The 27,491-nt window shown below is 42.9% G+C and overlaps 1 protein-coding gene across 44 annotated transcripts in view; it reads right to left on the minus strand.

Annotated features, from left to right (window-relative positions):
• The window catches only part of ptprk (protein tyrosine phosphatase receptor type K), a 148,822-nt gene that overhangs the window by 71,097 nt on the left and 50,234 nt on the right, over positions 1-27,491 (minus strand). For all 44 annotated transcript variants that reach the window (XM_036975715.2, XM_036975714.2, XM_090232592.1 and 41 more), the window contains 4 exons: positions 16,849-17,120; positions 6,501-6,582; positions 3,634-3,749; positions 2,670-2,844 (listed from right to left, as the gene is read on the minus strand). In XM_036975715.2, the coding sequence (XP_036831610.2) occupies positions 2,670-2,844; positions 3,634-3,749; positions 6,501-6,582; positions 16,849-17,120 (645 nt within the window). The remainder of the gene's footprint in view (positions 1-2,669; positions 2,845-3,633; positions 3,750-6,500; positions 6,583-16,848; positions 17,121-27,491) is intronic.

The raw sequence follows: 27,491 nt of genomic DNA on the forward strand, positions 1-27,491 counted from the left end.
ATGCATGCAGAAGGCTTTAGCAAGCAGGCGTTTTAACAGCCTTCCATGACAGGTACTAGGCAGGCAGGCTGACTGACTCTCCCCATTTAGGGCTTCATAACAGTGGCAGGATGATAGTAACAGTAGGACTGAGCAGGTAGATAGTGGCGGGCGGGCAGAGGGGGGAGGGGAGGGAGATGATGATGAATCTTTCATCATCTAATATTGCTTCTTCCCCAGCAGCCCATCCATCACATGTGGGGTGACAGTGTGGAATGATATCGCAGAGCCCTCGCATTACTGCTCCTTGAACCTTGTCTCATCCATCTCTCATCCTTCAGCAGGCCGCGCCGCTAAACATCAGCCGTGCCGTCGCACAACTTAGGCTACTGACTGGCCAGCCTGCAGCTCTGCTCTGACTGCTCTGACCCAGCCCCAAGCATCCATAGCCCCGGAGCCATTCTAATAGTAATTGATTTTCATTTATTGCCGATGCAGTCGACAATCTCCAAGGCAGTAGCTTGATCAAAAAAAAATGGGGTGGCCGGGGGGGGGAGAAGGAGGAGCGGGTTAGGGGGAGGAAGGGGAGTGAGAAAAGAAATGAGAGATGTATAGAGAGAGAAAAAAAGAGTGTGCTGCAGCAACTTCATTTTGTGCAGGAGGAAACGTTCAGGTCCGCTCTGGTTTATTTTGAAGTTAATGATAAGCTCCGAGGCAAAAGATGACAGCGACTAGGCAGGCCTTGAAACAGCAAAGTGCACGCAGCAATCTACAGCTGACTGATGGCATTACAAGACGCAGCGGAGTGATCCCTTCCTCCACCTGTCTCCCCCACTTTACTTCCTGCATGTAGACACTGTTTGGGCTGATGGTATTAGACTATCATCTACAAGGTGACACAATCATTCTGCCTCTTAAAACCCTGTGGTTAAGAAGCAAACAGTCCACAGACTGCTTGGAGTTCATTTCAGGTTAAATTTGCACACCACAAAAATACATTCTAAACCAATATTTTTTACATTTGTTCCCCCGTGCATTGGAATCAACCCAGTTCCATATTCATATCATTAGAATATTTTCCTTTGTTGACGAGTTTCTCTTTTCTTGTGTGCCTTCCAAGTTCTTCCTTTGGCATCATTATGAGGCTTCATCAGAGTTTAACAATCTCTCTTTGAGCCGGGGATTGTCAAGCAGGAGCCTTTCTTCAGTGGGGAAAGAGCTGGCAGGTACTGAGTTTGAATCTACTTTTAAGCAGAAAATATCTCCCAGCCTGCTCCTCAGCTGACAGTCGTGTCTGCCACCAATCAGCCAGTTTGTTTACGGCAGGGTGGCACACTGGCCCCCACACGCACACCCCGGTGGGAGATGACAGCACACACCATCTACACAACAGTCAGTGTACACACACAATTGTGCATACATTCACATGCACAAGACAACATACTAGAACCTTTAAGATGAAGCACATTTTTTCCCATGGATTCCTAATCATAAAGCCTTGGATAAGAAATACAATTGAAATACCATGTTGAGAATTGCACCTAAGGTCAACCACGAAGCCTTTCAATAAGCCGTAAGAAACATCTCACCGTTAACGGGCTGCTTTTCCTTTGATTTGTTAAAGTGGAGCGCGCCAGGCATGTTTGTTGTAGGCCCTGTTCCAATGAGCAGTATTGTCAATAAAGTTTTGTTTCTACTAGCAAGGGGGCAACATCATTACTCAAAGAACTCTGGGAGCTGCGCGAACCTCATGACAAAGTGAATTGTGTTCCGCTTGGTGTTGTTTCCCTCACCGCTGGGGGACACATAGATCAATAGTTCTTCGGTGAAAGGAATTTGCCACTTAAATTTTCATTTGTTACAAAGCGGACCAAAATTGCCGGCAGCATCCTCTGTCACTTCGGTTTTGGCAGAGGACCCACTAATAAACTGTTACCCTTAGGCCATAATCGACAACGGGCAACTCCTTGCCAGCTCTCATTATGGGCTGCCTGTATCAATGGCCCCAAAATTTCCTTTAAAATTACCATCTTTCGGATTGCTGTAGCAGGATGTCAGTTTTCTAGCGCCAGTGAGATATCGGACCTGTCAGTGCAGTTAATGTTCAACTCTCTTCTAACACCAGGGTTCTGGGGCCCTCTGGCCTGCGCTAACAATAGGATTTGCTTTACTGATGCAAGAACACTTTCCCTCCCTTCCTCTGGGTTGGGAGCGGAGGTAGGAGCTGGGAAGATGCTACGATTGTCTGTATTAATTCTCTGTGTGGCTGGAGATATGCAGAGCAGCTCAGAGAGAGAAGTCTGCTGATTTGCGAGGTGTCTGTTGAAGCAGGGCCCGTCGCCAAGCCTCTCTGCGCTCTCCACTGACCCCATCTGAGAAGCATTCCCACAAGCAGACTTCACACATCATGACATGAGAACTTGTGTATTTATTTTCCCTTTGGTGATTCTCATTTGAATATCCTAATAATATTCAAACTCCTCCATCTGAATAAACATATGCTAGTTGTGTTTTCCCTCACATATTTATCTTTGATTCATGCATAATGTTTACGAAGAAATTTGGGGAATTTTTGCAACTGAGTCCAAAACCACAATTAACAGCTCTTAGACTTGAATAAGAGCTGCTACCAATCATTTATAAGGTAGTAAACAGATGTGCATGGATGTTCATCTGAAGAGGGCACATACCTCTGACGATGAGCCCGGCAAAATTGGACACACCAGATCCTCTCTCTGATTGGGTGACACATCGATAAAGGTCTTGGTCCAGATTAGTCACTTCCTTCAGTCTGAACGAGGCAGCGAACCGCCTGTGGTTGATGTTCTTAGTCGACGCCACGGGAATGTCCTCCCCATTTCGCCTCTGCGCGATAAAAACAAGGAAAAAAACATATCCGTTTGCACTCATTGGAAGGTCGTTACACTATCAGGAAGATGATGGCAGACATATCAAATCTGGAGTAATTTCTCAAAAACAAACATGGCATCAAGGACACATCAAGCTAGTAACACATACTGTAAAAGTGTATCTCAGAGGGATAAATGGGTTTGTTAAGCTGCCACTTCCTCTAAGGGCTTATCGCGGCGAACGTTATCAGACAAGTTTGGTGTCGACAGCACTGTCTCTTTTACAGTTTCACCTCCACGACCGCCGGCACCGAAATGGTCACATCGCCTCTCACACTTTCCCACCCAGTCATCCATGAGAGGAGTTATCCCTTATTCCCTCCCTACCTCCTCCTCCTCCTCTCCCTCCATCCATCCCACTCTCCCTTCAACTCTGTGGGCCTTATCAGTTCACCCTAGGCATGGGGGGGGGGGGGGGCTTCGACAATGCAGTCACCTGAACAGTGATTTTCCTGCAGCCCTAGCTGACAAAATAGATTTTCCATTCTTTCATAATAGACATTTCCCCAAAGAGATGTGGCATTGCCTTGAGTAGCGTATCATATCTGAGATGGTGTAGAGAGGTGTTTGAGTTTTGAGGACACAATGCCAAGTGATATACCAAGTGATAGATTATAATTTGGTTGAATTTTGAACTCAGTTTTTGTCTTTTGGTATGATACATGAACAACAGTATGACCCCACCATTTAATAACGAGTCCTGGTGTTCAGTGGTTATCCTGCCCTGCCCGCTCCCAGTCCCTACCTGCAGCCACAGTTTGTTGTTGTTGGCATCCCGGCCAGTAGCGATGCACTGGAAGGTAGCGTTCTGCCCCGCGTTGACCTCCACATCTCCCAGGCGCAGGAAGTGAGGCGATTTATCTACGGGGGGAAGAAAACAATTACAGCAGTCATAAATGCAACGTACACAACATGATCAATGCAGCACCTCCCTCTCCTCGCCATGTCAGACAGCCAAGTCCTAATTACTAGTTTCTACCTCATCTGTCACACGGACACAGCCAGAGCTGAGAGGGTGAAATGGTACAGGTAAACACACACCACTGCTACGAACAGCCTGGATTATGACAATACGCACACTAGCACCTCTGATCAAAAGATACTAGTGTCCCAAGAGGGCAGAGACATATCAAAGAAAAGGAAACCTAGGTGCACCGACATGAGGAGAAGGATGGAAGGAAGAAGAGACATTTGGAAGGAAGAATATTAACGAGAAAAGTTTTGATCTGGACAGCTAAATTATTCATGGTGATTTGGCTGGTTGGCAGTCCAGATGCCGTGTGGTAGTCTGGAGCACTGCCGGAGGTAACTGAGCACACATGACTAGGAGGAACGTTTTACGAAAAGGAGCTAAACTCTATCTGAACGCAACAGGACCACATGGTCAAAACGGTTGTCTGGCTCCCCACTGTTGTTAACATCCAGGGATCCTCATTACATATTATCTAACGAGGCAAACGATGGCTTGGCTGTTCATACTTTCGAATACATTAACTATGTCAATGTACAGAGGCACCAAGTGTTCTCTCGGTAAGTTTAAAGATGCTGCATTTAACATTCCTTCAATTATCTTTCTTCAATTTGACTTTGAGGACAAAAACTCACTGCCTGTAGATGTTTTCTTTTAATTAATGTTTTGGAGTGATTGTGAATTTAATTGTGTTCTATAATCCAGCTGCGAATTCAAAAACACAGCCTAAGGGTACTCCCCCAAATTAGCCTGTATACTACAGCGGGAAAACGGATTAGGCATATTTTATGCACAACCCATACATACAAAGAGACAGAATCTTAGACTGAGAGAGCACTACCAAGTGTGAGATCTAGAGGCGGCCGAGAAGTGAGGAAGAGGAGATCGAACAGTGAGATGATCCAATGAGCTAGTGCCATTCAAAATAAAGTCCCAACCATAGTGATTTAACTAGCTATGAGACGACGGCGAAAATAGAGACTGAGAATCCCAGTGTCAGCTAGGGCGTGTGCTTAGTTGGTTCATTATGATCAGTGCAATGGGTGGTTAAGGAGGTGGGTGGTTCAGCACACCCTCGTTTCACACAGAGCTTAGTCGGGGATCCATTCTAGCCTCTCGGCCGCTGAAGAGCTACAAGCTCCTCGAGACAGGGATCAGAGCCAGTGGCCACTGATAACCAGGAGGATATGGTCACGTCAGACGCTTTGAACCAAGTGGTTTCATCGAAAGTGCAAAAGAAAACGACACTTGCTGATTAACCGGTTGGTCCAAATCGGCAGCATTTGTTATTGAAGAGCGATCACGCACTTACTAGGAATATGATTGTTTTCCTATAGTGCTCACTAAATACTTAACACTCCTTAAAAAAACTAAAATGTGTTTCTCCAAAGTAATAAATGGGTAAATGTTTGAGACTGAGGGATAATTATTATTGTTAAATCCAACTGAAATTACCCTCTGGAGCGACAGCATTAGCAGATTAGCTCCAAATTAGCCTGGGATGTATCGGTCCCCTGAATCAATCCACTTACCACGCTGCCAAATGAGGGGTGGCTAGTGCTCAGTACTGAGCATTTCTCTGGATGCAGCTGTCAATTTAAATGAATGCTGCTACTGTGGAGGCTAGGGCTGTATCTCAAATGGCACCCTATTCGCTACATTGGGCCCTGGTCAAAAGTAGTGCACTACGTCGGGGATAGGGTGCCGTTTGGGATGCAACCTAGGAGGAGGTAGCCGGAGAAGACGCATGGCTGGACACACTGGACTGCACCAGTCTAGTCCTCAAAGGGTCCAGTGTCCCTAAACCAGCCATTTTACCCACCCTTTATAATTAACTGTCACAAAAGGTTGACTACACTGTTCAAAAGGATTACATTCCTAGTTAGTAGACCTCATCAGTGAAGGTGAAATCACTACCCCCTGTGGTTGCTGGTGCTCCTAATTGGGATGCCTTTCCATTATTTAATCTAATCCTTTATCATCCTGGATAGACTAATCCAAATGATTCTAGACAAAACGGAAGTGAGGGAAAAAATCAAAATATTACAATTTTCCGTTTGGGCCCTTTTGATGTGTACGAGTGAGTACAGCGCAAACAACTGTGGACACACTCACAACATTTTCTTAATAACACTTCAATTAATGAAACGTCGATTTCCAATGACGTCTCAGAATGTTGGCGTCTGTGGGAGCTGTCGGAAACATGCTTTCACTGTGTCTTTGTGAAATGGTCTCTGGGTAAAAACATACCATTTTTTTTAACACTACTACGGTATATTTAATAGTCAGGTCATCGGGAAGCCAGGGATTTTTGAAAGTTAAAGTACTTCATTGTGCTGAAGTGGGTGGAAGTCAGCTATTACAACCCAGAAAGCCATGCTGAGAGCGCACAATTATCCTTTATCACACGGCTGATTCATCTATTAATGTATTTATTTATTCCATCCTCTGCCGACAGTCACTGATGTTTTCAAATGCAGGTCAGCCCACTCTATTGTCTTCCAGCAGCAAAACTTACTCACTTCACCTTTCCCCTCAACCACAGTGTCACCTTACGTATCTTCATTTGCAGAGCAACAAAAAAAAATCCATCAGCAGCAATGCAGGAGTGTCTGGTAATTACTGCCTGTGTAATGACTTACCACATGGATAGCTCAGAACCTGGATGTCATCAATCGCAATGAAGCCTGTCTTCCCGTCAGAGACCTCCGCCTCAAATATGACCTGCCAGAGAGAGAGGGGGGGCGGGGGGGCAGGATGTTTACAACACTCATTTCCATCAAATGTTCACAGATCGATCCCTAATGCGCCATCATTCTGCCCAAGACACTTGCAGGTTCCGACAGGCAGCCGTTTGGTATATCCGCTGCGGGCACTTTTTGGTGCCATGGGATGTGATCGTAAACTGGGACAGAAATCATATTCTCCAGATAAAAAGTTGAAGGGGAATGTAAATAAATCAACAGTCGATATAATTCTGTAACAAATCAAAATGGGTGGCTTGTGATTGCCACAGCAGCGTGATGTCAATGTGAGGTGGAATATTTCTTCCCCCTTTTCACTTCTTTTAAAAGTAGGTCAAGTCACTTATTTTGTGCCGCGAGGCAAACAATGTTGAGGTTGAATTCTAACACAAAGCTAAATGCAAGTGAAAGCTTTTAGAAGAAAAGTACTTATATAAACATTGATGTCATTAAGTAAAAAAAAAAAAATTGGACTGAACCGTGTAACACTGAGAAAGAAATCACACTCTTCACAAAAATGTGAAATTTCCTCCGGGCTGTTATTGAATTAGCACATAGCATACTGTACCCACGGAAAACGTTTCAACTAAAATTCCACACGGTGGGAAATAATGACCATCTAAAAATACTTTCCTGTTAAGTGTTTGTCCTTAACCTCAGTCAGAGTCTTGCACACAAAGAGGGGGGAAAAAAACGAACCAATTGTGTGGGCAGAACATACGGTTCAGCCTTAATAGGTTGACATACAATGTCAACCCCAGTCTAACGTTTATACCTTTGTGTGGGGATAGCAGGCTATATGGTTACATGGCTACAGTACATTGCAGTTGTCCATAGCTGCCCCCACATCCGGCTGTCAGAGAGGTGATTACAGTACTGAGGATGTCATGCTAATCAGAGTACTTACAGGGCCTGCTGTGGAGACTGGGGCTCAATGGCCCTCTGCTTTCATCCATCAATACAACATTGATGGTTGGGCCTCTGGCAAATTATGGACAGTTGCCCACTCACAGAAAATCGGGGTACTTTTTGGAACATACCCAGCTTCTTACTAAAAAATGTTGTCCATCGACCGCACTATACATCCAACTGCACTATACATCCAACTGCACTATACATCCAACTGCACTATACATCCAACTGCACTATACATCCAACTGGCTTACATGGTTTTTACTACTCTGGGCACATTCAACCTTCATTGAACTAGGCAAGTCAGTTAAGAACACGTTCTTATTTACAACGACAGCCTACCAGGGAACAGTGGATTAACTGCCTTGTTCAGGGGCAGAATGACAGATTTGTACCTTGTCCGGTCGGGGTTTTGATCCAGCAACCTTTCGGTTACTGGCTTGACGCTCTAACCACTAGGCAACCTGCAGCCCTTAAACTGCAATGCACTCTAGCCATGTAACCACATACAGTGCCTTCAGAAAGTATTCACACCTTTTGGAATTTTCAATTCACACCTGAATTGAACATGGATTACATTTAGATTTAGTACACACAATACCCCATAATGTCAAAGTGAAATGATGTTCTTAGAATTCTTTTGAAATTAATACAAGATGAAAAGCTGAAATGTCTTGAGTCAATAAGTATTCAACCCCATTCTTATGGCAAACCAAAATAAATTCAGGAGTAAAGATTTGCTTAACAAGTCACATAGTAAGTTGCATTGACTCACTCTGTGTACAATAATTGTGTTTAACATGATTTTTAAATGACAACCTCATCTCTGTACCCCACACATACGATTGATTATCTGTAAGGTCCCTCAGTCGATCAGTGAACTTCAAACACAGATTCAACCACAAAGGCCAGGGATATTTCACAATGCCCTGCAAAGAAAAGGCACTGATTGGTAGATGGGTGGAAAAAAAACAAAAGCAGACATTGAATATCACTTTGAGCATGGTGAAGTTATTAACTACACTTTGGATGATGTATCAATGCACCCAGTCACTAAAAATACTTCCTAACTCAGTTGCCAGAGAGGAAGGAAACCACTCAGGGATTTCACCATGAGGACAATGGTGACTTTAAAACAGTTACAGAGTTGAATGGCTGTGATAGGAGACTACAACAACATTGTAGTTACTCCACAATACTAACGTAAATGACAGAGTGAAAAGAAGAAAGCCTTACAAAATATATATATATATTTTTTAAATGCATTCTGTTTGCAATAAGGCATTAAAGTAAAACTGCAAATAATTTGCTAAATAAATGTAATTTATGTCCTGAATACAAAGTGTTATGTTTGGGGCAAATCCAACACAACACTGAATACCACTCTTCATATTTTCAACCATGGTGGTAGCTGCTTGTCATCGGGTATGGTTGTCATTGGCAATGACTAGGGAGTTAAAAAAAATATAAATACATGGAATAGAGCTAAGCACAGGCAAAATACTAGAGGAAAACCTGCTTTCCAACAGACACTGGGAGACCTTTCAGCAGGACAATACCCTAAAACACAGTAGCCTAATTACAGTTGACTTAAAATCATCTTGAAAATCTATGTCAAGACTTGAAAATGGCTGTCTAGCAATGATCAACAACCAACTTGACAGAGCTTGAAGAATTTAAAAAAAATTTGCAAATATTATTCAATCCAGGTGTGCAAAGCTCTTAGAGACTTATCCAGAAAAACTAACAGATAGAATCACCTTTGGCAGCGATTACAACATGTATTGACTGATGGGCGTTAATACTTATGTACATTTGATATTTATGGGGTATTGTGTGTAGATGAGAGAGAAAGAAAAAGCTATTTAATACATTTTGAATTCAGGTCGTAACAACAAAATGTGGAATAAATCAAGGGGTATGAATTCTTTCTGAAGGCACTGTAAGTGTGTCACAGTGTTGGAAGGGCAACGGGAGAACAGATTTACATGTAAGTGGTCAATTTAAAAGGATGTGCCTCCCCTTGAAGCTGATTATAGAAAATAACCCTCAAACCTCATGCACTTTGTTTTCCACTGAACACAACCTTTAATTCACCTTTCACAGACTTCACAATTTGCTAAATCTACTGTGGGATCTAAGGACATTTTACGGCTGAATCCTGATCCCCAGAATTGCATTCTAAACATGCCTTTCAGCGGGAAAAGAGAGAGACCGAATAAACATTTACAATAATAGTTTGTTCCAGCTGCTGCCGAGCTCTAGCTTAATGATGGTATTTTGCTTTTAGCTGAGATTCATATCCTTTTAAGTGATCTCTCTCTTAATGCATACGACATTTGCTAAACAAATCTTAAGCCAGCACTTGCGATAACTCCAATGAGAGGATTATGGTATAAATCTTTAAGCGAGCAGCGCATTCAGGGCAGTCACAGGAATCCTGCCATGCTCTCAACCCCCCCCCCCCCCCCCCATTCTATATCGCTTTTCCACAACGAGTGAAAATGGACAGATGTACTGTATTCGATTACCAGCTTTTCCCCGCAATAACGTAATAACATGATCTTATTAGAGCCTGGTCGTACAACATAGATGAACAACTCATAATACTCTTGGAGGGGAAAGGTGAGAGAGTGGCCCTTCCGGAACTACCAATTGCAATTTTCAGTAGTGACAGTAAAGAGGTCGGCTATCATTGGAAATTGAACAAACAAGTTGAGATAAAAGAAAAAACTCAGCTGTGACACCCTGTGCTGGTGCAATTATCTTAACCGAGCTAGCTGCGACAGACTAGCCCTGATGTCACCAAGCCACAAGCCAGTCGGCTCACAGAGTGAACACAGCATCAGCCCCCTGACAGCTCTTTAAAAATAATACACTGCTCTCCTCCGGGTGAGGAGAAAATACTGACATGTTCACAGCACAGGCTGAGGATGACAGCCAATGGAATAAAAAACACTCACAGCGGATATATCCAAATTGTTGGTTCATCTTTGTTTACTCCATTTTGATTTGAGGAACTGAGGAGCTTCATCAGAAATCCAAGTCATACTGAGATAAAGTTAACTGGAAGTTAATTTATCCAAAATGTCTCCATAAACAGTACATAGAGTACTAAATGTCTCTGAAATCTGAAATACAACGAACCCAACTCAATGACTAGAGCACTGAGGTTACCTTTCAGAGGCTGAATGCTGGGTAGCGCTTTGGACCAGCAGGTCTTGGCTAGAGGAGGAGAGGGAAGGAGAGGAGCTCTGTGGTCTAGGAGGGGGTGGCAGATGGACCTAGAGAAGGGTTTCCTGTCTGCTGGAGCCTCACATGGAGACATGCAGGGACAGAATCAGGGACGGACGGCCAGGCAGAGACTGCAGCTGGGCTGGAGCCTGCATTAAGCCTGCATGAGCTGCTCAAATGACCATGATGTCAGCAACTCCTGCCCTACCAGCTGGTATAGGTTGTGTGTGTGTGTGTGTGAGTGAGGAATCATAAAGCATTTGTTCTACCCCTTCCTCTAAAAAACAGAAAAATACAATCCATTGATTGTAATTTCAACATACACGCAACCAATGCAGATATGTCTCAGGAACATCAAAACACGCGGCCCAATCATCGACCGTGACTTGGAAATATACAGAAAACACTGTCAGAGATGCAAACATTCCTCTCTCTCTCTCTCTCATCACATCACCCACCATATGGGGGGGGGGGGGGGGGGGGTGTATTTGCTGTTCTCTTATCACTTCACCTGTCACAGAGAGGCCTGGCTAGGAGAGGAGGAGAGGCATTCTGCAGAGGATCTACACCCCCCTCCCATCTCCCATCTGCATTTATTCCGCTGATCATTACTACAGCAGTCACAGAGTAAACACTGTCAGAAAAAAATACCACAATTGATACAAATGTGACGAGAGAAAAGCCTTTTATTTCCTTGGGAGCAGCCCGGGAGACGTCGTTCATCATGTCTATGGGGGGAGATGTGTGCCGAAATGTTTGCCTTTAAAGAAAGATGCAGTAACCTGTTTTCATGGGCTCCGATGTGATGTGCAGTGCTGCGAAGGCTCTCGCTCTCTTCCAGGATGGCCCATTAGAAGCAATATATTCTGGCTTCAGACTCCCTCCCATGATTCCTCACAGGGCGGTTCATAGGAGGTGCATCCCTCTCAGTTGAAGAGTAATCTCTCAGCTTTGAGCGATCAATTTCAATCTATCATTTCACCCGCTGCATGCCGGCAGAGGAGCAATCTCCATAAACGGCCATTACGCCATACTTTACTTTAATACGGCAGAGAGCCCCGACAATACTGAGGTAAGGGGCTTCGGGAAAATGGAAACGTGTTTTGAGGTAGATACTGACACTCTCCCTTATTAACGCTGATTGTTTCCGTATTCAGATCAATGGCCGGGGCCAAATCAGAGCAATTGCACTTGGAGAGGTCGAGCCTGAAGCATGATGAGAGGGAGGGTAGATGTTCACCCTGGTAGGAACGGGAAGAAAATTCCTGACCGAGTCATCAAACCGCCAAACCAGGGGTAGAATATCACCCCGGATAAGGCACCAACACCGACCACAACGGAAGAGCAAACAAGTCTTTCAAAAAGGGCCCAGGCTCAATTTTACTTCAATAACAATTAGACTCTAAAATCCATTGCGAGTGTGGCTCTAATCACGTTAATCATCTTAAGACTGTGTCATTAACACTGATTAAATGACTCTAATGGATGTATTGCATAGCTCCGCTACGGCTGGAAAAGCCCTCTGTGCAAGAATTCAATTTAACTCAACGTAGCATAGTCAGCACCTTCCAACAGGTCAAATACGGACCATTAATGATAATACCTGTTATTTCTACTCGACAGGAGGGCTGTATTCACGCACAAACACAGTCAAAGCTCTGAACAAAGGAGAGACATTCTAGCTCTTTGTCAGGCTGTGCCTTAGAAGAGCCTCCCTGTCATTTGTTTCCTTCATTGCAGAGAAGTGCTGAGAGCCGCGCCGGGGTCATTCCTCTGGATCGCACACGCAGGGGTCATAATCACCACACCTCATGACGCAGATGGAAGTATTCAGGGCTAAACAAAGACCCCGGTGCTTGATTTGCCCCCCATTCCGATCTTCTGCAGGCCATCTATAGGTTCAGAAGTAGTCAGAGCGTCAGGAATGGGTCTGCGTTGGGCCAAAATATGTGCGGGGGGGGGGGGGGGGGCAGTGTTGACGAGAGGAAATGGAACGACCTTGACAAGAAATGCCAGCCCTCAGCCTTCAGACCTCCACCCTCCCCCACAACTCCTCCCTTCCCTATATACACACACACACACATTTGAACAAACCAACCCCCACCCACACCAAGTGTACACAACAAGGAGTGCGACAGGAACTGGCTTGCCCTCTCTCACACTCCGAGTGACTTTATTCCTTTAAGTCCTCAGTTGTCACTCCATTAATTAAACGAGGCTCACACACAGACACACATCTCTAGCGTGGAAAAGCCTACCAGTCTGAGCCCTAATTGTTTCAACAGTCTTGATTGGTTAAATCCACACACACCAATTCGGTCTTGAGCTAAAGAGTAAACACCTGGCTTGTGAATAAATCACTTGGGTCCCTACAGGCCCCTCAGTTCCATTCCAGCCCAGACCCCCTCCATGACACCATAGTTCCTCTAAGATCCCCCTTAAAGACAAGTAGAGTTGACGGCTGAGGGTTCTGGACAGCAGCTAAGACCATGTCGATCAGTGCCCTTACCCCAGGACAAAGAGGAGCCCGCATGTTGACTTTCAAATTGTCAGCTGCAGCAATACAAAACAGTGTCTACGGGAGTAAAACGTTGTATATCCATGGCAACTCGTCTGAACTGTCTGAAGAGACACACAAATAAATAGTCTATTGACACATGTAAATAATGCATGTATGACTGCTTCACCAATGTGTGCTCAGCTGCTACATTCTGTTCAACGTTTAACAATCCCCAGAGAGTATGTCATCTCATCTCTAACATTTCATTAAACATTCATTCTGACACGTTTAATCAGTCCTAATTCATTTATTTCAATGCACATGCCAGAAGTGAAGAACTATCATAAATGCGAAATCACATGATTCAAATATAGTAAGACACCAATATTTACACACCATGACCAGGTGTCTGGGGTCATCCCTCCAATCAAAGGTGACAAATACACCAATCCTGGGCTTCACGGTGATGTGGGTTTGTAGAAATGCGGACAAAGGTCAAATGAGCAGCAGCCTCAGAGAGAGAGAGAGGATAGAGAAACAGGCAGAGAGAAAGAGACAGAGAGAGAGAGAGAGAGAGAGAGGGGGGGGGGATAGAGAAACAGACAGAGAAAAACAGACAGAGAGAGAAAGAGACAGAGAGAGCGAGAGAGAGAGAGAGCACGAGAGAGAGAGAGCGCGAGAGAGAGAGCGAAGGACGAAGAGACATGCCGGCACTGGTCCTAGCGCTTCATTAGCTTCTCCCCTCTGATATCAGAGGCTATTAATTATAACGCTCTGCTCTCTCAAATGATGCCTAATCCCCTGCGTGTACAGACTTATTTACAGGCTAAGATGTCTAAGCTTGCTCCGGCCTCTGCAGGGGATCGGGGATGGGGCTGCCAGGTCTCTATGAAGGGATCTATTCAGACAAGGCCTTTCCCAGCACACCTTTTGGGAGACAACAGCTCAGTGGGAGACCCAAAATGTCGTTCAGCAGGGGAGGAACAATGGGATGATGATCTCTGGCCTACGATTAAACATTTGTTTTACCTGAATGTGGTCAACTTTGAGTAGGCTGGCATTGCAAATATTGGCAATAAGAGTTATGACTCATCACTGAAACATATACACAACTGATGGGCGAATGAGTTGATGATGAATGCATTCTGATGCCTTTTACTAAACCGTATTGATGGAATAAATGGAAAATCTACATGTTTGCAGTTCTGTAACTACAGTTTGAAGAGACTACACGTGTAATGACTACTCGTGACCAGCAGAGGCAGCCCACTATAATGAAACAAAGAAAAGCGCACACCTGTGGCCAAACCTTTTTCATCTCACTCATTCGTCATGAGCTAGCGTCATTCACTCACGTCAGTCACGTCACCGATAGCTCACGCCAGTGTAAGTACACCTACTTCACAACAACAAAAATACTTTTGCAAAAATAAAACCATTTCATAAACGTTACACAGTGATGCTTATGTTTCTATTTCATCTCTCACTAATACTACCGTTCTGGTATTACAGCGAAGTGTCCTCGCCGAGGCATGCGGAAACACAGGTGTCCAATTACACTAGCCACCGTCAGCGTGACAGCGTGTCAGAAGGCCTTGACGACTCTAGCTCTGGCACCACTGGCAAAGGAGACTACGAAACCAAATTATCGGATTAGAATAATAAGCATCGCCCACTTAAAAATTCCCTATCACTCCAAGAGGACACGTGTTGACAAGAGTACTGAATCATTCATTCCTTCCAATTAGTGACATGACGGGCCACGGGTTTCATTAGCCATACAGAGAGAAAAGGAGGCGGCAAGAAAGAAATGCAAACGAAATACTTACAAATACGGCATTGGCAGGGAAAGAAAGGGAGGCGAGCTTATTGAATCAAATCCCATTGCAAAAAGGCAGATAAATAAAGTATCTGAAGAGCGAAAGGAAGGAGAGAGAGGGAGAGAGGCGGCGAGGGGAGAGAGAGTACACAGAGGCAACACTAGCTACTACATGGCAATTTGATATCCACAAAGTATCTGGCACAGATTCTAGTCCGGCGTCTTTAGCTTTCAAAGTCTCCGCTCTCATCAATCAACATGCATTCGGAATATTTCACATCCGTTTTCAGTCATTTACAGCCAATGTAGCCATCTCGCATGGTGGACCTGGCGTGCCTCCAGGGTTGTGAAAAAAACAACAACTCTGAACATTGCTGGGGAAATAAAAACCTGCCTCCACTTATGTTACAGGCTGCAGCAACGACAGCAGCAGCTATTAGCAGGACTCTGAGGATAAAGAACCAGGCGATCACCCTTGTTCCTGTGTTTCAGCCTTTCAGAGGTATAGCTCGGGGCAGTTTGGGTTGTCACCCAGAAATTCCCTCACCGAGAACCCATACTTAGGGGTGGGAGGATTGGGTTGTCAGGCCAGCTTTAGATGGCGCAGAGTGATATGCTGCTATCCTACTGGGCCCCTCTGGCGTACACAGCCACACACATTGCATTTGTGCCCCAGTCTCCACTCCTGAGTCCCGGTCAAGACCGATAAATCAGTGGCCTAGCCTAGCCGCCTTCCCCAAAGTCTTAGACAAAGATCCACGGTCCAGCTCCACTCGACCCCATTGCTAAGACAAGGCCTCATTACCAGTGCACAAACGACCACTGTCTCGCGTGTGTATGTGCGTAAGTGTGTGCGTGCGTGCGTGCCAGCATGTGTGAGTTTTAAGACCCCATCCCAGGTTGGGGGAACACAAGGGCAGAGCGGGGCTGTAGGTCTTCCTGCCCATCTCCTCCTTAACCATCCGTTCTCATTACAGAACTGGCTACTTGAGAGCCTTTCTTATCAGCTGTAAATCTGACTGTGAGGAAGGTGTAATGATCTTTAGTGACTTGCTATCACTCCATAATTTACACTGGGGGAAAAAAAGTATTGACCTGTGAAATGAACCACCATTTTCTCGTCATGTTGCATGACCATGCATGATGACATTATACAATACAATTAGCTTAGCAGTTTTATTGTCCAAAACGGAGCAAAATGAATTGGCCGTAAAGAAGGAAAACATAATAAACAAGAAATAAATTCAATGATCCAGCTGACATTTGGAGAACTATGCATTTGCCTACTTTCACAATTGGACGCATCACAATCAACATGGCATTTGAAAAATGTGAATATGCACAAATTAATCCCTATTTATATGGAATCAGTTCATTGCCCATGCCCTCTCAATAATAATTATTTTAATAATTAAACTTCTATAATTTATAGTCTTTAATATCCTTTTCTGGACCCTGACTAATTTGAGAATCTAATTGCAAGCGGGGAAGAAAATTACAATTCCTTCTTGGCTTAAAGACCATCAAGCCCCAACAGTCCAGTGAACAAGAGACATACAGCCAATAGGTCCATCTCCATATCAGTGCTACAGAGGCCTTGGTCCATATGTATCAAATGTAGGAGAGCTGATCTAGGATCAACCCCCCCACTCTCCATGTAATCTTTTTTATTGTGATCTAAAAGTCCAAACTGATCCTAAATCAGCACCCCTACTCTGAGACGGTTCATACAAACGGACCCAGATGGATAGGTAATGGAGCGATGTAGTGGCTCTGTGTACCTGATACTCATTGGGCCAGAAGGTACTGACGGCCAGCTCAGCGCGGAGCCATTCCTTCCCGGTGTAGCTGGTCACATTCCAGATGGGATTAGCCATGGGACCTTTGTTGACCTTCACCAGGATGTTCAGCGTCCCGGGGCTGGAGCCATCTTGGGTGTACAATAAGTAGTTGAAGTCAATACAGTGGGTGTCGTTTTCCTTCATTACTGGCAGCTGAATGCGGGCCTTCTCTCCGGCGTCGTGCTGGGAGGAGTCCACCATCATGTAGGAACCTGAGCAGGGATAGAAGAGAAGGAGAAGAGAATAGAAGAGGAGAGGAGAAGAAGAGAGGAGAAGAGGAGCATTAGAGGACATGGAGATAAGAGGGGCCTAGAGTCAGACTCTCGGCAGCTAAGGTTCTCCACTCCACTGTAAGTGCTCCAATGTTTCTTAGCAACACATTTTTGGGTAAAGACCAAACAAATAGAAATGCTTCAATTAAAGGACATGTTAATTGATTAACTACAGTTAGATCCAATAAATGAAAAATAATATGATCATTTTGGGGAAATTGCCATGTAGAGTTCAGTGCAGGTCATTTAGTATTGGTTTAACAAACAAATATCAAATTAATTTCCTATTTGAATCTTTATTATGCATGATTTAAATCCATTTTGCTCATGTGTTATTCCCTTAAGCAAGACATCAGGCCTAGCCAAAGCCTCACTTCACAACCATTTGTCACAAAATCAGTACATCTGTTCACCATTTTCAGGCCTGCCAAAACAATGACTCAAATTTAACTAGAGTTCTGATGATTCATATTGTACAAGAACTCTGAACCATCGTTGTGTACTCAGCTCCAAGCAAAGAAGAAGTTCTAAGAAATCTTTTAGGAACCCATCTGGCCGTGTTTATGTGTGCTGGGTTTTTAATGGAGAGGATTCGCTGTGAAGTGGGGGATATTTTCAAGGTGGTCAAATTCAAAGAAACCTTTGGAGTGCAACAGTATACATTTTCTTGACTTGTGGTACAACAGCTTTTTGGAAAATTGCATTTACGAATAGCTAATTGTTGAAATGTATATATTTCCAGACCTTTGAAATGGCCTGTGTTCAAAGGCGAGTCTTTGTCCTTGGGAACAAAGGGAGTTTGTCTGTTGGAGGTTTGTTTCAGGGAAAAAGGTACAAAAAAAAGCCTTCCTCCCCAAAACTAGGCAGTTCACCCTTCCCAATGTCCTGCTCCCTCCCCCACCTGACAGACCGTTCCAGCAGGGCCAGGCAGTGTATTTTTCACCCTCCCCCGCTAACCCCTCCTCCCACCTCCCTGACGAACCCTTCCAAGCCAGGCAGTGTGTTTCTCATCAAGGTACAAAATAAACATGAGGCCTCAAAAAAAAAAAAAACGTGTCTGTTTCCCTCTCATGCATTACTTCTTTACGAGAGCAAGATCATCAAGCTTTCACACAAAAAACTAGAGAAACGGAAAAAGAGCTAGAGCCAAAAGCTGTTGGCAGTTCTATTACACACATCTATGATTTTATTTATTTATTTCACTTCCCCACTAAAGCTCAAACAAAGGACGTCCAAAGATGAACAAAATCCAGACTTATTTTTTCCCTATTAAAAATCCTTTGACTTTTTTTCCAGAGAGGGAAATAATCGTACAGCAACAATAAAAATGGGAGAGATGGGAATTGTTTGCTTAACAGTACTGGAAATCAGCCTTGATTCATGTGGACTGAAAACAAACAAATTCACCACCTTTCTTCTGTTTATGCCTCCAAATTCCAACGTTACCATGATAGCCTCTCTCTCTGAATCACACAGCCAGCCTCAAAGCATGATCCTCCTTTCAGACAAGGACAGGTTTGAAAACTGCCCATCATATTAACAACATACTGTATGTACATGTGCACTCCTTACATTCTGCATGTGCTCAATTACGTGCATTTAATATATGAACTCAGTTAGCCTGCAAGTATTTATTTCACAACCCCGCACTCTCAATTAGGTGTGTTTAGAGCAACAGTGTTGAAAACCATTTCTGAGGTAGGCCTCGAAGCTATTTTAAAAAACAATACTAATTTAACTAGGCAAGTTAGTTAAGAACATACTCGTATTTCTAATGACAGCCTTCCCCGGCCAAACTCCCCCTAAACCGGACGACACTGTGCCAATTGTGCTCCGCCTTATGGGACTCCCGATCACAGCTGGTTGTGATACGGCCCAGGATCGAACCAGGGTCTGTAGTGACGCCTCTAGCACTGAGATGCAGTGTCTTAGACCCCTGCGCCACTTGAGAATCACCTCAGGAAAAACCTCAGGGAACTAATTTCTGCCCATTTCATAGCCACTGGTCTCCAATCTGCATCACAAAGACTATTTCCCAGAGAATGTGAGCAGCTTTTTACCCCTATGGCCCTTCCTCGTTGTGATAATTGTTGGTTAAACACCTGTTTATCAAACCAGGTCCTAAACGACCTGGCGATCGGGGTCAGGGATAATGAGGCTATGTGAAATGACCAGATGGGGATTCACTGTATCATATTACTCATGAATGGCCTCGTGTCTAGGTCTTGTAAATATGTTGTCTGTTTTATAGTTGATTCCATATTCGATGTCGGGAGAACCATGATATCCATGACAAACCAAGATCAAGCAAGGGTTAGTTTTTCTCCAATGTGTCTCAAAGGCTAAATCTGTTAAATCCATCAATGACATCAAGGCCAGAACCCTTCTCAGATTCATAAGCAGTGTTTTAGGATGCAGCTGGGTCCACTCTTAAACCACAGCTGAAAACACCAGAAACCAGGCCTCGCCTCAACTACCGCTTTACGACAGATTACAAATTTCTCCCCAAAAACAACAACCTGCAATTAAGGTCGGGCCAAACCCTGGTGTTAAGTTGAGTACAGTGGTGCACTGCCACAAAACACTGGCTTCTCTACAGTGTTTGGGGAGCAAGTGCCACAGACTAGTGCTGTGGTGGTATTCCTCTGCATAGCTCCAGAACATTGGATCTGATAAAGCCCTTGGCCTGGGGAACAGGGGAAGGCCTAAGCCTGTTATCTCACTCAGAGCTCCAATCCTTAGGGCTCTCCCTTTCTCTCACGAACCCAGCCTGCTATCAGTCTACATCAACATGGGCCAAATAAACTAGGCTGAAATATGAGATTCTCAAAAGGCAGGGGGGGGGGGCATTGACAGCTGTGATGATTTCCCTCTCTGGACCAGTGGCTGATTACATTCTTGATCATAATTCAACATTACACAAATAATTAATTTATGTAAATTCAATTTACTTTGAAAGTATTTTAAGAAGTGTGAGCCAACGGGTTTATAAAATTGTGTTTTAATGCATCACATTAAGACTTAAGCAAACAAGCACATCATCACTCGTATCCGACCCGACACAGACTTTTCAGAATTGAGCTGCAGATCAAAAGCAGATGCCTGGTGATGTTTGTAGTGAAACCCGATAGCCATGCAAAAGCAGAGCCACTTTGTTCGAGCGAAACGAACACAATCTCCTCTCCTCTTTCTATCAATGTATACAGTTGATCACGAGTCGTAGAAGCAGTGCGAGAGGGGAGATAAAAAAAAAAAAGACATGTTTGTCTGGAACAAAGGGAAAGCAAGCTAGAAGTCTCTCTGTTAATGCCAGAGCGATCAGATTGCAAGGAAGACCCAACTAAGCTCCTAATAGGCCATATCGCCTGATTCAGACAGGCTTTTTAACACCAGGGAGAGGGAGCTGTGTTTATTTTATGCATCTGGGTTATTCTAATATGGTGATTGGCAGTGTTTGGGAAGCTGCTCTGAAAATGTAGTTTATAGTTACCAACTACTTCACACTGGAAGAAGTTAATCTACCCTTAAGAAAAATACAGCTTACTTAATAGAAATGACGATTATCATATCTTAATCTGAAATGTCAGACTACAAATTGCTCTGGAGTCAGATGTTAACAGAATGTGTCATTTATCCTATTCAACACAAAAGGAGAGAACTAGGCACACAAGTGAAAATTAGGCAGGTCTGATGTCGAAAAAGAAAGGCCTACTTCACCCATAGCAACAAAACAGAGTGTGTAGTTTCAGTAGTTAGTAGTTAGCTGCACCGCTATATGGCAGAAAAGTAACTATTAAGATTTGAATTTAGTTCAACTAGCACCAAGCTACAGCAAAATGTTATTAAATGACTAGTTCAACTAAATGTAGTTCACTACTTCCCAACACTGGTGATTGGCAACGGTGTTTAATTAAGAGCTGAAACTACTGACGCTGGAGCCGGAGCTGGAACCGAGCTGGAGCCGAGCTGAACTGCAGTGCTGGCTGAGGCTGAGAAGCACATGAGAGAAGCATGGAGCAGTATAGGAGAGACAATGACGGATCACCACATCACTCCTCCACAACCAACCAACCTATCAACCTATCACACACACACACACACACACACACACACACACACAGAGAGGTTTCACAGATCTCTACAATCCACTCCTGTCATACATCGATCCCTTAGACAAACAACCGATGATCCCAGCCAAAAACAACCCAAGCAAACCATTCTGAAACAAGAGGAAAACTCTAACCCGTTTCTTTTGGTGAGCTTGGTACATTTGTAAGGATCTGAGTTTGAAAGTAGCAGGGAAGTGTAATTTTAATTGACCATATGGAATAAGTTCATTGGGTGACTAGAGCCTACAGAAAATGTAAATACAATCTTTCAAGGAACTCCAAGATGATGACTACACACAACAACTAGATGCCAGACCACAAACATAAATCCTGAATGGGCATCTCCCAAAGGCTTATTAACAGGCACAACCACAGAGTTGGGCTGGGAAGTTACAATGACGAAAGCAGGCGTTAAACAGACGATAGTACTTTACCAACACAACTACACACAAACCCTCTAAAACTGCAGACTCCTTACATCTCTACGACTTATTTTCTATCCTTCTATCCAATGTTTCGAAAAGCTTAGAAAAACAACAATTTGAGAAAGACTAAAAAGGGTGAGAACATTGTTGCTAGATTTAGGCGTACAATACATGTACAATAAATTAATGTAACAAGCAATTTCCCCTGCCGTTAAGCAACTGTGCAGGGGGGGTGGTGAAAAACATAATGCCAACATTCTGGATAATTTCCTTTCCTATTACTTTACAATTACTCATCCAAAGGCAGAACATTTAAAAAAAAAAATATATATATATATATATATATATATATATATATATATATATATATATATATATATATATATATATATATATATATATATATATATATTATTTTTATTTTAAATATGGCTTTTAGAGTGGATGTGTTTCCTTCACATCAACGTCAGGTATCCAAAGGATGAATGCAGTCCACAAGATGGCTGTCATCAGATTCATGCCAGTGCACAAGATGGCTGTCACCCATCATGGCCTCAACCGCTGACAGAACAGTCTTGTGAGTTACAAAGGAAACAGAGAGAGAGCCTGATATGCCAAACAACAACTCTTGCTCTTGCATGGCATAAAAATCATGGCAATTCAAACCCTGCTATTCCCTATTAGGACTCTCTAATCTAACAGTGAAAAGAAGAAAAAAAAAAAATCAGGCTTCACCTTGTTATACACTGCCCTGCCCCACATTAGTGATCAGCCTCTACTGATTGGCAGGAGAGGTGTAGGCCTAACCAAGAGCGCTGGTACTCAGAGAGAGAGGCGTGAGGTTTGACACACTGGTGCAGTCAGTGCCGTACACCCACTCAGCCTTTCCAATGGGAGGCTTAATAGACCAACAGGGCCTGACACTGGCACTGGGCCAAGCAAGCCTGAGCCAAGCCTAACCCCACCAGGACCAAATTATAAGCACAGCTCCAAATGAATATTGATCGAGGGAGTCTCAAGCATTTGTTCTTCAGTGTTGAGAATGCCGTTTAGGAAAGTGTTCTTGGACTCAACCTTTCCCAAAATGTCAATCAAACATGGTTTCAGAGATAAGGAACGGGAGGTTTCTGCAGGGTAAATAGCACTTGTTATCTTGTCATGGAAACTCCCTGATGTGTCTGCTTTTCATCCTCCCTGGCTGAGAAAGTATGTTAAGCTGCTTTATGATGAAGCTTATTCCATTTGCGGGATCTGGTTGCTAGCTGGGAAACATTGGAGGCTGATCAAATCATGCTGGAGCTCTATTTGTTTTGTTATGGGATGGGGGGGTAGAGAGTGGTCCTGCAGTCAACCCCATGTCCTTTCACCCATTAAAATGGAGGATCTCAGCTATATTGTACTTAGTCAGTACACGGGTCCCTCCTAACCTTTCCAAGATGAGATTTATAGAAAGGCTTTATTTCCACTCACAAGACAATCATTCCATCTGCTTTCATTCACTTTTGAAGTCATGATCAATGAAGCAATCACTTTATTTCATTATCACTGCCGTTGCGTGTTTTCAAACAATAGCGAGGCCCGTTAATGGAGCTAATTCCCATTGGAATGGAAACTCATCCCTCCTCTTTAGATTAAAAGGAACATCTGCTATACTGTTCGCCGTTCCATCTCTACCTGAAAAACTCGGTAATTCATCATAACTGACATACAGTAAACTGGCACCAAGGAACAAATGAAAACAATAACAAAAAACATTGTTGGAGGATGACACAGTAAAGACAAAATCTCCTCAGCGCCAGAACTATCAGTGTTTGACATGTGGCTATGCTATTGTGATTTTCTCATGCCATCTTAAAACCTCTCTAGGGTATGTGGGACGTTAGCGTCCCATCTGGCCAACATCCAGTGAGATTGCAGAGCGCCATATTCAAATACAGAAATGATCATTCTAAAAATTCAGAAAACAAAACATATTTTACATAGGTTTAAAGATTAACTTCTTGTTAATCCAACCACGGTGTCAGATTTATAAAATGTTTTTCGGCGAAAGCATACCTAGTCCAGAACATAGCCCAGTTGACAAATTATTACAAACAGTAAACAGCCAAGCAGAAGCATTACAAAACTCAGAAATAGAGATAAAATGAATCCCTTACCTTTGATGATCTTCACATGGTGGCACTCAGACATTCATTTACTCAATAAAATGTTCCTTTTGTTCAATGAAGTCTCTTTATATCCAAAAACCTCTGTTTTGTTTGCGTGTTTTCTTCAGTAATCCACAGGCTCAAACGCAGTCAAAACAGGCAGACACAAAATCCAAATTGTATCCGTAAAGTTCACAGAAACATGTCAAACTATGTCTATATTCAATCCTCAGGTTGTTTTTAGCCTAAATTATCTATAATATTTCAACCAGACAATAACGTCACCAATATAAATGGTAAACAAGAAATGCACTCTCTCGGGATTGCGCATGAAAAAGCTCTGTGACACGTCAGCGTCCACTCATTCAACTAGTCTTACTCCCTCATTTATAAGAATACAAGCCTAAAACAATTTCTAAAGACTGTTGACATCTAGTGGAAGGCATAGAAACTGCAAACTGAGTCCTAAGTCAATGGATACTGTAATGGCATTGAATAGAAAACTACAACAAAAAAATCAAAAATACTTCCTGAATGGATTTTTCTTAGGTTTTCAACCGTCAAATCAGTTCTGTTATACTTACAGACACAATTTTAACAGTTTTGTCAACTTTATAGTGTTTTCTACCAGTTATATGCATATCATATCTTCTGGGTCCGAGGAACAGGCCGTTTAATTTGGGCATGTTTTTCATCCAAAATTCCGAATGCTGCCCCCTACCCTAAAGAGGTTAAACACTACAAGTGCAATGTAGTTCTAGCACATAATAATCCTCCTCTAATTTCTTACCTCACAAAAGACAAAGTAAATATTTCAAAATAAGTTTAAACCAGATACCTCGGGTTTCCGGTCAAGTCGTGTCATAAAAAGTGCCACCCTGAAGAAGGCAGAGTGATGCCGAAACGATGGTGGTTTACCCGTTAAATAACAGGGAGTTTATATACAGAGGGAGAGTGCGACTCTCTTTATTGTTATAGCTTACAGTAAAAAACAAAGTACCCAGCCATCCTTTTTGGGCCAGACAAATGCCGCCTCATTGTGTAACATTGTAATGGGACACAACCTTTTTCAGACAATCTGCTGATGACCTTTTCTGTTCCCTTGCATGATTAATTACCTAATTTCTTACTAAATTGGGAAATTTTGCTGAAAGTGAAATGCTTTAAATTCCTACCCATATCAATCCTGTCTAAAAAAAACAAGTGATTAAGCTGTGTAGAGGTGAATGGACAAGGTCACAGGGCCCACGTCTCCACTTACCACGCTGCTTTCCCTGATCTTAGTTAAAAACCTTTGTTGTGTTGGACAGTCTTCAAACCTAAATATACATTTTTTTCGCTGCCGAGCACAAAGCTTTTTCTCTCTCCTCAGGAAATTAAATTACTTATTTCTTTCTTATAATTTGCGAAACGTTGGAACTAAGACTGTATTTTGGGGTAGTAACAAAGATGGAGAATAAGACACAAGGCCCTGAAATTAATTTCCTTCTACCTATTGTCATGACGTTGGCCTGGGGGTAGGTTTATGACAGTCATAAATACCTCTTCCCCCTCCTTTTCCTCTCTCTCTACCCTACTGATGTTACATTTGCAAAACCCTTGGTTAACATAGACATTCTGGGAACATCAGAAGGTGGGGGGAAATGAACAATATTCTGGTTATCCGACCAATACGGTGGTACTTAACTTAAGGTATAGGGGGCAGCATTTTCACTTTTGGATAAATAGCGTGCCCAATTTCAACTTCCTGCTACTCATGCCAGGAATATAAGATATGCATATTATTCGTAGATTTGGATAGAAAACACTCTGAAGGTTCTAAAACTGTTTGAATCATGTCTGTGAGTATAACATAACTTATGTAGCAGGCAAAACCCCGAGGACTAACCGTTCAGAATTATTATTTTTTGGTCTCTGTCTGTTCACTGGGTTCTCATTGGCAAATTTATTTCTTAGGAACCTGTTTACAGTTCCTACCGCTTCCACTGGATGTCACCAGTCTTTGGAATTTGGTTGAGGTTATTCATTTGCGCAATGAAGAAGTAGGCCATCTAGGAACTGGGTAACACTGTTGAGAGTGCGCAAGACATGAAAAGTAGCATGGTTTGTTGTCTTCCTTTATTGAACACAGATAGACCAGTCTACAATTTTATCGATTATTAACGTTTAAAAATACCTAAAGTTGTATTACAAAAGTAGTTTGAAATATTTTGACAAAGTTTATAGGCAACTTTTGAAATATTCTGTAGTGACGTTGCGTTTTTTGGAAGCTGTTTTTTTGTTGATCAAACGCGTCAAATAAATGGACATTTGGATATATATGGACGGACTTAATCGAACAAAAGGACCAATTGTGATGTTTATGGGACATATTGGAGTGCCAACAAAATAAGCTTGTCAAAGGTAATGCATGTTTTATATTTTATTTCTGCGTTTTGTGTAGCGCCTGCAGGGTTGAAATATGCTACCCTTTTTGTTTACTATTGTGCTATCATCAGATAATAGCTTCTTATGCTTTCACCGAAAAGCTTTTTAAAAATTGTTGGCTGGATTCACAACGAGTGTAGCTTTAATTGAGTATCTTACATGTGTGATTTAATGAAAGTTTGAATTATATAATTTTTTTTGAATTTGCCGCGCTGCATTTTCCATTTTTTTGCACAAGTGGGACGCAACCGTCCCCTGTCCTAAAGAGGTTAATGAATATGATGTCAGTTCGGTTGTCATCTGAGACATTCTCATCAATGATAAGATGACATAAACTCTACAGTGGAAAGTCTACACAGAGTTATCGGATTCACATGGAATTGCTGTTCAATTTAAATGTTTGAAAATGAAATTATTCGTGATGGGATGAAATGTGATTTTAGCTTCTAAAATGTGAGATTTGGGTTTTCATAAGATTCGGGCTGCTCAATCAGTGGCCCGCCCCTGTGAAGGGACATGGGGTATACAACTTTTCAAACACGCCCTCCTCTCCCTTCCTATATAAAGCCTTGACGACAATATAACCATCTGTTCCGAGGACGTGAGGACGACGGTCCGATGTCAGAATGGTTCAGATAATAACGACAGAACGAAGCCAACATCAGCGTGAGCTTTGGTTGAGAATGGTATGAACTTTGAACTCTTATTCACTACAGAAGTGATACCTCCTAGCCGTTGAATTAGCAACAGCCGCTGCAAACGAGGGTTAGGAAGGAACAGACAGAGTATCCCGTCTACCACACAACGACGTTACTACAACGTACTCAATTTACCAGCAGAGACATTCTTCATAGGACAAAGGACTTGGTTGGGCAACACGGCCTTCCATCTACCACCAACCTACCGAAGCGCAGCTCAGAGTAAATATTTATTGCATTTTCCTTTTCCAAATGGGCGGTAATTTAGAATGCATAAGATACTGTATTTACGATAGCACAGCCTCGCCCTTTGTTCCTCAGTCTTCCCACTCTTTCACTCACACCCAGCCCCTTTTCTTTTGTGTAACCAGCTGTCATATGTGTTCCGCCCGCTAGGAACGTTTTCTTTTATGACGTAATTTGTAATCAAGTTATGATTTAAATATGTGTATGTGTAATTCTGTGTGATTAGTTAGGTATTTAGTAAATAAATAATTAAACCCAA

Source organism: Oncorhynchus mykiss, chromosome 4 (genome assembly GCF_057628025.1).
Source record: "Oncorhynchus mykiss isolate SJ-2025 chromosome 4, ASM5762802v1, whole genome shotgun sequence".
Lineage (NCBI taxonomy): Eukaryota > Metazoa > Chordata > Actinopteri > Salmoniformes > Salmonidae > Oncorhynchus > Oncorhynchus mykiss.